The sequence below is a fragment of the Stegostoma tigrinum genome, chromosome 47, assembly GCF_030684315.1.
Source record: "Stegostoma tigrinum isolate sSteTig4 chromosome 47, sSteTig4.hap1, whole genome shotgun sequence".
NCBI classification, from domain to species: Eukaryota; Metazoa; Chordata; class Chondrichthyes; order Orectolobiformes; family Stegostomatidae; genus Stegostoma; species Stegostoma tigrinum.
In genome coordinates, this window is record NC_081400.1 from 5,765,101 (window position 1) to 5,775,100 (window position 10,000).

The 10,000-nt window shown below is 52.1% G+C and overlaps 1 protein-coding gene across 1 annotated transcript in view; it reads left to right on the top strand.

Annotated features, from left to right (window-relative positions):
- Window positions 1-5,746, top strand: part of LOC125449699 (one cut domain family member 3-like) — a 16,207-nt gene extending 10,461 nt beyond the window's left edge. The window contains exon 2 of the mRNA XM_048525572.2: window positions 5,429-5,746. Coding sequence (XP_048381529.1) covers window positions 5,429-5,736 — 308 coding nt within the window. The 3' untranslated portion in view covers window positions 5,737-5,746. The remainder of the gene's footprint in view (window positions 1-5,428) is intronic.
- Window positions 5,747-10,000: the final 4,254 nt, after the last annotated feature.

The window sequence follows — 10,000 nt, forward strand, 5'->3', positions numbered from 1 at the left end:
AATCCCACCCCAACCCGCACATCCCTGGGCACTACGGGACAATTTAGCACGGCCAATCCACCCTAACCCGCACATCCCTGGGCACTACGGGACAATTTAGCACGGTCAATCCACCCTAACCCGCACATCCCTGGGCACTACGGGACAGTTTAGCACGGCCAATCCACCCTAACCCGCACATCCCTGGGCACTACGGGACAATTTAGCACGGCCAACCCACCCTAACCTGAGGTTTATAAATAGTGTTAGTAATAGGCGTCCTATCTCAAGGATGTGGCATTTCAGGACTGTGGGCACAATTTTAACTTGAGAGGAGAGAGATCTAACAAAGGCATGAGAGGCAAATATTTTACACAGAGTGTAGTTCGTGGGTGGAATGAACTTCCAGGGGAAGCGGTGGGTGCAGATACAGTTATAACATTTCAAAGACATTTGGATAAGTACATGAATGAAGTAGAAAGGTTGGGAGGGAGATGGGCACGGAGCGGGCAGGTGGGACTAGTTTATTTTATGGACTGGTTGGACCGAAGGGTCTGTTTCATATGCTGTATGACTGTATGACACTATTTGGCAGGGTTCCTCGAGAAGCTGTTTCTGAAGATTAACTCTCAAGGGTGAGTTGGTACCTTGGATATAAATTTGATGTGACCACTGAAGACAGATGGTTATTCTGGAGGAGGGGTGTTTTTCTTACGGTGGGTCTGTGGCCAATGGTGTTCGGCAAGGATCCCTGCTGGGACCCCTGTTGTTTTGTGATTGATATGTATATATAAAGATTTGATGAAGACATAGGCGGTCTGGTTAGAACATGTGCTGACAGAAAAGTTGGTGGAGCTGTGGATAGTGAGGAAAGTTGTTAAAGGGTCCAGCAGGATACAAATCATTTGGAAAGTTGGCCGGGAAATGGCAGATGGAGTTTAAGTCGGATTGCTGCAAGGTGATGCATTTTGGGAGATGAAATGCAAGAGGAAGGTACATGGCAGGACCCTTAGGAACATTAATATCCAGATGGATATTCGGATGCAAGACAGTGCATTGGTATAGGAACTGGGAGGGTCATGTTGTAGCTGTACAGGATATTGGTTAGGGCCGCCATGGGAATACTGCGTTCAATCCTGGTCACCCTGCTACAGGAAGGATGTTGTGAAAGGGTCAGGAAAGATTTACAGGGATGTCGGAGGGTTTGAGCTACAGGGAGAGGCTGGGGCTGTTTTCCCTGGAGCGTCGGAGGCTGAGGGGATGACCTTATAGAGGTTTATAAAACCATGAGGGGTATGGATGGGGGGGGGATAGACAAGGTCTTTGCCCCCAGGTATAGGGGGAGCCCAAACCTAGAGGGGCATAGGTTTAAGGTGAGAGGGGAAAGGGACCTGAGGGGTAACTTTTCCACACAGAGGGTGGTGCGTGTATGGAAGGAGCTGCCAGAGGAAGTGGGTGGGGGCTGGTACAATTATAACATTTAAAAGGCATCGGGATGGGGACATGGATGGGAAGGGTTTAGAAGGATAGGGGCCAAACGCTGGCAAATGGGACTGAATAATTTAGGATAATCTGGGTGGGCATGGACGGGTTGGACTGAAGGGCCTGTGTCCGTCCTGTACATCTCTGTGACTCTCTCAGTCCATGGCACCCCGAAATTGGCAAAACAAGTTGATGAGGTGGTACAGAGGGGTTTGGCATGCTTGCCATCCTCGGTCAGGGCACTGAGTGGAAAAATTGCTGGAGCCATGTTGCATCTGTATAAAAGTTAGTTGGCCACATTTGGAATATTGCATGCAGTTCTGGTCACCTCACTACAGGAAGGAAGAATGTGGAGGCTTTGGAGAGGGTGCAGAAGATGTTTTCCAGGAATTTGAAGCCTATAAGATTACAGGAGGCATGGATAGACTCAGCAGCGGAATTCTTTTTCCTAGGATGGAGATATCAAATACAATGAGAGGGGTGGGGAATTTTAAAAGCAGGAGCGTGAGGCAACTTTTATACTACCTGGAAGTCACTGCCAGAGGAGATGGTAGGAACAGAAGTTAATGCAGAGTTTAAGAGGTATTTAGACAGACATGGGAATAGAGGGGTATGGATGATGTGCAGACAAATGGTTTTCGGTTAGAATGGCATTATAGACAGCACAGACATGATGGTCCAAAGGACCTATTCCTGTGTTGGATGGTAACACACTCTGGGCCAGGAGGCCAAAGATTCGTGTGTTTCTCACACCAAGGACTTGGGCTGAAAATTTCAAGCTGTAATTGGAGGGTCAGCGCTGAGGGAGCAGGCGCTGTCGGACGGTCAGTGCTGAGGGAGCGGGCACTGTCGGAGGGTCAGCGCTGAGGGAGCGGGCACTGTCGGAGGGTCAGTCCTGAGGGAGCGGGCGCTGTCGGAGGGTTAGTGCTGAGGGAGCGGGTGCTATTGGGGGGTCAGCGCTGAGGGAGCGGGCGCTGTCGGAGGGTCAGTGCTGAGGGAGTGGGCACTGTTGGAGAGTCAGCGCTGAGGGAGCGGGCGCTGTCGGGGGGTCAGTGCTGAGGGAGCGGGCACTGTCGGAGGATCAGGGCTGAGGGAGCGGGCACTGTTAGAGGGTCAGGGCTGAGGGAGCGGGCGCTGTTGGGGGGTCAGCGCTGAGGGAGCGGGCACTGTCGGAGGGTCAGCGCTGAGGGAGCGGGCGCTGTCGGAGGGTCAGTGCTGAGGGAGCGGGTGCTATTGGGGGGTCAGCGCTGAGGGAGACGTCATAAAGGAATGACGGAGGGTGTGGGGCAGGGTTAATGTTTGGAAGTTGCTCACTGTGCCACTCTTGCTCAAATTAGCATGACAGGACGTCAAACACAGAGGAATTGTGCTATCAATGCTTCAGGCTGCTGCTAAACTATAGGCTCACAAGTGGCATTGTCCTCAATTCCAGGGTGACAACTTGGGTCAAAGTGCATCTTAGGGTTCAAGCCCATAGCTCCCTGAAAGTGACCCCACAAGTAGATAGGGGGGGGAAGGGGATAGAAGGCTCACTCGACTTTATTGGTCGGGGAATTGAGCACAAGAGTCAAGATGCCATCCTGCAGCTTTAGAAGACCTGAGTTAGGCTACACTGTGTTCAGTTCTGGTCCCCACGTTACAGGAAGGATGTGGAGAGGGTGTGGAAGAGGGATACCGGGATGCTGCCTGTAAATTATGTGATAGGGTTAACAGTCAGAATATTGATGCCCAGAGTTGAAATGTCTATTGAAATACTCGGGGCGGCATGCATTTAAGGTGAGAGGGGATAAAGTTCAAAGGAGACGTGAGGGGCAAGTTTTTTACACAGTGAATGGTAGGAGGGTGGAATGTGCTGCTAGGGGTGGTGGTAGAGGCAGATACGATAGGGGCATTTGGATAACCACATGAATATGCAAGGAATGGAGGGCTTGGGACCAGGAGCCAGCAGAAAATGTTGATTTAATTTGGCATCATGTTCAGCACAGCACTGCGGGCCGAAGGCCCCACTCCTGTGCTGTACATTTCTAAGTTGTAAAACAAGATCTTCCAATTCTACCGAGATAGTGGGAGCTGCAGATGCTGGAGAATCCGAGAGAACAAAGTGTGGAGCTGGACAAACGCAGAAGGCCAAAATTCTACAGATGGGTAAAAGTGGTAACTGATGCCAGGTTAGGGCCGAGTGCAGGAAACTGGGATTAGACCAGCCTGGGAAACTTGGACAAATTGAGCCGAAGGGCCTGTTTCCATGCTGTATGCCTCTGTGACACTCTAATCGCTTGCAGATTGAATCGAACAACACTATGATGAATCACAGAGAGTAGCGTTCTCATCCTATGTTTGCAGATCTCAGGACAATGTTGCTGACCCTCGAGTATGATTATGCAACTGGACAGCGATTGCGATCTTAAGCAGCTCACATATGGTTGCTGGGGACAGACTTCAGAAATGTAACATGGAAACAAAGCCTTCGGCCCATCCAGTCCATAATCCTAGACTAAACTAGAACCGCCTGCCTGTTCCAGGCCCATATCCCTCCAAACCTTGTCTCTAGGAGCTGCAGATGCTGGAGAATCTGAGATAACACGGTGTGGAGACGGATGAACACAGCAGGCCCAGCAGCATCAGAGGAGCAGGAAAGCTGACGTTTCGGGCCTAGGCCCTTCTTCAGAAGTAGCTCCATTTCTGATGAAGAGTCTAGGCCCGAAACGTCAGCTTTCGTGCTCCTCTGATGCTGCTTGGCCTGCTGTGTTCATCCATCTCCACACCCCGTTATCCCTCCAAACCTTTCCTGTTCATGGACTTTTCCAAATATCTTATAAACGCTGTAACTCTACCCACACCCACTACTTCCTCAGGAAGTTCACTCCACACACAAACCACCCTCGGTGTTAAAAATTTGCCCTCATGCCTTTTTTTAAAAATCTCTCTCCTCTCACCCGAAAAGTAAGCCCCCTCGTCTTGAAATTCCCTATCCTCGGAAAAAGACAACTACCATTAATCTATACCCCTCATGATGTTATAAACCTCTATAAGGTCACTTCTGATGCTCCAGTGAAAAAAGTCCCAGCCTCTCCTTATAACCCAAACCCCTCCATTCCCAGCAACATCCCGGTAAATCTCTCCCCAACCCTCTACAGTTTAATAATACCCTTCCCATAACAGAACGGGACACTGTGCTCCAGAAGAGGCCCTCACCCACGTCCCTGTACAACCTTAACATGACGTCCCCAGCTCCTACACTCAAAGAGGCTGAGCAATGAAGGTAAGTGTGACCAACACCTCCTTAAATGCCCTGTCTACCGTGACGCAAACTTCAAACAATTGTGTACATGACCCTGAAATAAAAACCGAGAGAACAGCGGATGCTGTGAATCAGGAACCAAAACAGAACTTGCTGGCAAAGAGACAGTAAGAACTGCTGATGCTGCAGTCAGCGAGAACACAGTGTGGAGCAGGACAAACGCAGCAGGCCAGGCAGCATCAGAGGAGCAGGAAGGCTGACGTTTCAGGTCAGGACCCTTCTTCAGGATTGTTTTGAGGAAGGGTCACCGGGCATAATGTTAACTCTTGACTTTTCTTTTCCCCAGGGATGCTGCCAGACCTGCTGAGATTTTCCAGCAGCCTCTGTTTTTGTCCCCACGTCCCTCTGTTTGATAACACTGACCCAAAGCCCGACTGTTTCAAGTCCTGCCCCGTTGGTTTTTTGTACCAAAATGCTAGGCCTTGTGTTTATCCCGACTGAGCTCCATGTGCCATTTCTCAGCTCCCCTGACCTCAGCAGGCGAAAGGAACGAGTCCAGGATTTGGCGCCATTTTCCCCATGCTCATTTGGAGTTTGGCATTCTTGTGATAAGTCCTGAAAGCCTTTGTCAGCACATATCTATTCTCAGCTCAGGTCCTGTACTGCCAACCGTCACTCCATTGCTAACTGAGCTCTTCCACCTACCCCCACACCACCTCTTCACAGCCTGCAGGAGGAGAGAGAACAGGCAGCGCTGGACCGAGCGCCAATGCCTACCCAAGAAGGCCCGGTTGGTCTTTAGCGATGTACAGCGCAGGACCCTGCTCGCTGTCTTTCGGGAGAACCCCCGGCCCAGCAAGCAGACGCAAGCAGCCGTCGCCGCGCGGCTTGGCCTCGAACTCTCCACCGTCGCCAACTTCTTTATGAACTCTCGACGTCGGAGCCTGGACAAGTGGGCGGAGGGGGTTGGGCCCCATCCTGTGGGCCCCGTGACCTCAGCCACCACCTTCGAGGCTGCCTATGCCAACTCGTGAGCACCATGGGTTTGGGGGGTTTGGGAGTAGGGGGTAGAGGGCAGTGAAGGGTTGGGGTTGAAGTGGGGGGTGGTGGGTGGCGGAGACTGTGGGGAGTTGGTAGGGGGTTGGTTTCAAAGGACTGTGGGTGCGAAGCCCCCCCGAGTGTCGGTCAGGTCAAATCCCACCCACTTCCACACCACCTCTGCCACCCCTGCCTCCCCAGCAGCCAAAGCGCAAGATGCGCCGCCCCAGGGCAGGGTGGCATTAAGGGTCGCTGGGGTTATCTACTCTTGGTTTTTGACTGCATGAGGTGCCAGGCCTGGGGGGCGGTGGTGGGAGCGGGTGCAGTAGCAGGACTTACCCTTCAGCAGAGGGGATTCTCGGGGGAAAAAAAAAGAATAAAACATGTCTTCAGAGATGGAGGAGGTCACCCCTGGCCTGACACGCCTCGTGCCTGGCAACGGGTGTGTCTATTTTTTGACTGTTCGGCTGTCTTTATGCTGGCGGCCATTTTGGGGGCCTCATCAAGGGACAGCCATTTTGGGGGCCTCACAAATGGTGGGGGGGGGGGGGGGAGAAGGTGGCCATTTTGGAGGCCTCACCAATGTGGGGGAAGTGGCCATTTTGGGGGCCTCACAAAGGGGCGGGGGGGTGGTAGGCGGCCATTTTGTGAGCTCCTCCTGGCTCTCACTGCTGTGTGCAAGAACAGAAGTCGCTGGAAAAGCTCGGTGGGCCCGGCAGCATTGGGAAGGGGGGAAAATAAAAAACAGAGTTAACGTTTTGGGTCCAGTGACCCTTCCTAAGAACTTCGAGGAGAATTTCTTCTTTTTACACCGCTCCCCCCCAACTCCATCCCCACCTCTGCCTCCCCCCGCTGCCCCCGAAGGAAGGTCGTTTTGGCGAATGAGGATGGAGGATTTTGCTATCGAAGGTACCGGAATTGAGGCGGCCCTGGGCAGGATTCGAGGACTGACTGGTAACAGAACAGACTCGATGGGCTGAATGTCCACTGTCGATGGAAAGTAGAGAAAAGATGACAAGTCCGAGTTCAGGCTTTTTGGGAAATGCAGAGTGGATGTCTTCGAATGAGAACATGGGGCAGTACAGCACAGAAACAGGCCCTTCGGCCCAACTCGCCCATGCTGGCCAACCTTGCCCAAACTTGAAACAGTCTCGTTTGCCTTATCAATGCTCCGCATGATTTTATAAAGTTCTATAAAGTCATCCCTACTATGCTCCCAGTCTATCCTTATAACCCAAGCACTTTGGGGTAGAGCGGTGGCTCAGTGGTCAGTGCTGCTGCCTCACAGGACAGGTTCGAACCCAGCTTTGGGCGACTGTCTGTGTGGAGCTTGCACATTATCCGTGTCTGCGTGGCTTTCCTCCGGTTTCCTCCCACAGTCCAAAGATTTGCAGGTTAGAGTGGATTGGCCGTGCTAAATTGTCCCATAGTGCCCAGGGATGTGCGGGTTAGGGTGGGATTGGCCGTGCTAAATTGTCCCGTAGTGCCCAGGGATGCGCGGGTTAGGGTGGGACTGGCCGTGCTAAATTGTCCCGTAGTGCCCAGGGATGTGCGGGTTAGGGTGGATTGGCCGTGCTAAATTGTCCCGTAGTGCCCAGGGATGTGCGGGTTAGGGTGGATTGGCCGTGCTAAATTGTCCCGTAGTGCCCAGGGATGTGTGGGTTAGGGTGGGACTGGCCGTGCTAAATTGCCCCATAGTGCCCAGGGATGTGCGGGTTAGGGTGGGATTGGCCGTGCTAAATTGTCCCGTAGTGCCCAGGGTAGGGTGTGAGTCTGAAAGGGATGCTCTTTGGAAGGTTGGTATGGGCTGAATGGTCAGCTTCCACACTGCAGAGATTCTGTGATTCCAATCCCAGTGACGTCCTGGTAAATCTCTTCGTGAACCCTCTCCATTTTAATAACATCCTTCCTATAACAGGGCGACCAGAACTGGACGCAGTGCTCCAGAAGAGGCCACACTGATGTCCCGTACAACCTCAGCACGACACCCCAACTCCCAGACTCAAAGGTCTGAGCGTTGAAGGCAAGCGTGCTAAATCCTTTTCCAGCTCCCTGCCTACCTGTGGCGCAAACTGCAGAGAATTACACATCTAAATCCAAGTCCCTCTGTATGACAGCACTACCCCAGGGCCTGACCATTGATTAAATAAGCCCTGCCCCTGTTTGTTCTACCAAAATGCAACTCCTTGCATTTAAAAGGGACCTGAGGGGTAGCTTTTTCACGCAGAGGGTGGTGCGTGTATGGAATGAGGAAGTGGGTGGAGGCTGGTACAGTTACAACATTTTAAAGGCATGTGGATGGGGGCATGGATAGGACGGGACATGGGCCAAAGGCCAGCAAATGGGACTGGTTGAGTTTGGGGATTACGGCCAGCATGGATGAGTTGGGACGAAGGGTCTGTTTCCAACTCTATGACTGAGTTTGCCGATAGTAAGACTCTTCCCCTGGACTTCTGCTCGGGGTCAAATAGAGTCATTCAAAAGTGTCCAAGCAGGCCTGAAACGTTAACTCTGCCTCCTCACCCCGCAGATGCTACCAGACCTGCTCTCTCAGAACCAGCGCTCTGTCTAATTTTATTCCCATTTCCCCGCCTGCTCTGCCTTCCAGTTGATGCCAAATACTGCGACTCGTGAAAATACCTCAAGTTCGGGTTGACTTTGACCCCAGTCAATCCCACTCCCACCTCTCCGCCCCGCCAGCAGACACCCCAAGAAGGTGATGATCTCAGGGCAGCCCTGGGGTGATGTTTAGTCTGGAACAGTGGGCATGTGATGCTTCTGGACTGTGGCGTGGAAGTGTTAGACGTGTTTCCTCGCTTTCCTACTTTTTTTTAAGCGAGAGGGACTGCAATGTTTAACTTTTTAAGCTTTGTTTGTCCTTCTAACTTTTCTTCTTTGTACTTAAAATTCTGCACGAGTAGCTTTGTACCCAAGATATCGCCGTTAAGTAAACATGTAAACTTTTCAACAGTGACAGCACGCAACAATAAAGTTCATTGAATTATGTGGGGCAAGACAGTGGTGTTTTGGAAATGTCACTGAGTCTTAGAGACGTGCAGAGCAGGAAAAGGCCCTTCGGTCCAACTCGTCCATGCCGACCAGATACCATAAATTAATCTAGTCCCATTGGCCAGCATTTGGCCCATATCCCTCTAAACCCTTCTTATGCATGTATACATTTAGATGATGTAACTGTACCAGCCCCCGCCACTACCTCTGGCAGCTCAGTCCATACACGCACCATCCTCTGTGTGAAAAAGTTACCCCTCAGGTCCCTTTCCCCTCTCACCTTAAACCTATGCCCCTCTAGTTTTGGGCTCCCCCTAGCCCTGGGGGTAAAGACCTTGTCTATCCCCCCTATCCACGCCCCTCATGGTTTTATAAACCTCTATAAGGTTCCCCCCCCCTCAGCCTCTGTTACTCCAGGGAAAATAGCCCCAGCCTATTCAGCCTCTCCCTGTAGCTCAGACCCTCCCACCCCTGCCATCTGTACCCTTTATCCTGGGGGGTCTCTGGATAATGTTTCTGGCGACACAGTTTCAAATCCCAATTTAGCCGAAGTGGAACTTAAACTCAATGAATCGAATCCAAAGTTGGCAGCGAGTCTTTGGGGATGGTGACCATGATGACCCATCTGGGGGAGGGGAGGGGTCACTATTGGGGGAAGGAATTCTGCTGTCCTTACGCAGTGTGGGACAACATGTGACTCCAGGCTCCCACAGAACTGACACTCAACTGGCACGGTGGCTCAGTGGATAGCACTGCTACCTCATGGTGCCAGGGTTCGGGTCCAGCCTTGGGGTGACTGTCTGTGTGAAGTTTGCACATTCTCCCCTCATGACTGCGGGGGTTTCGTCCCACAGACCAAAGATGTACGGGTTAGAGTGGGATTGGCCGTGCTAAATTGCCCTGTAGTGCCCTGGGATGTGCGGGTTAGGGTGGATTGGCCGTGCTAAATTGTCCTGTAGTGCCCAGGGATGTGTGGGTTAGGGTGGATTGGCCGTGCTAAATTGTCCCGTAGTGCCCAGGGATGTGCGGGTTAGGGTGGATTGGCCGTGCTAAATTGTCCCGTAGTGCCCAGGGATGTGTGGGTTAGGGTGGATTGGCCGTGCTAAATTGTCCCGTAGTGTCCAGGGATGTGCGGGTTAGGGTGAGTTGGCCATGCTAAATTGCCCCGTAGTGCCCAGGGATGTGCGGATTAGGGTGGATTGGCCGTACTAAATTGTCCCGTAGTGCCCAGGGATGTGCGGGTTAGGGTGA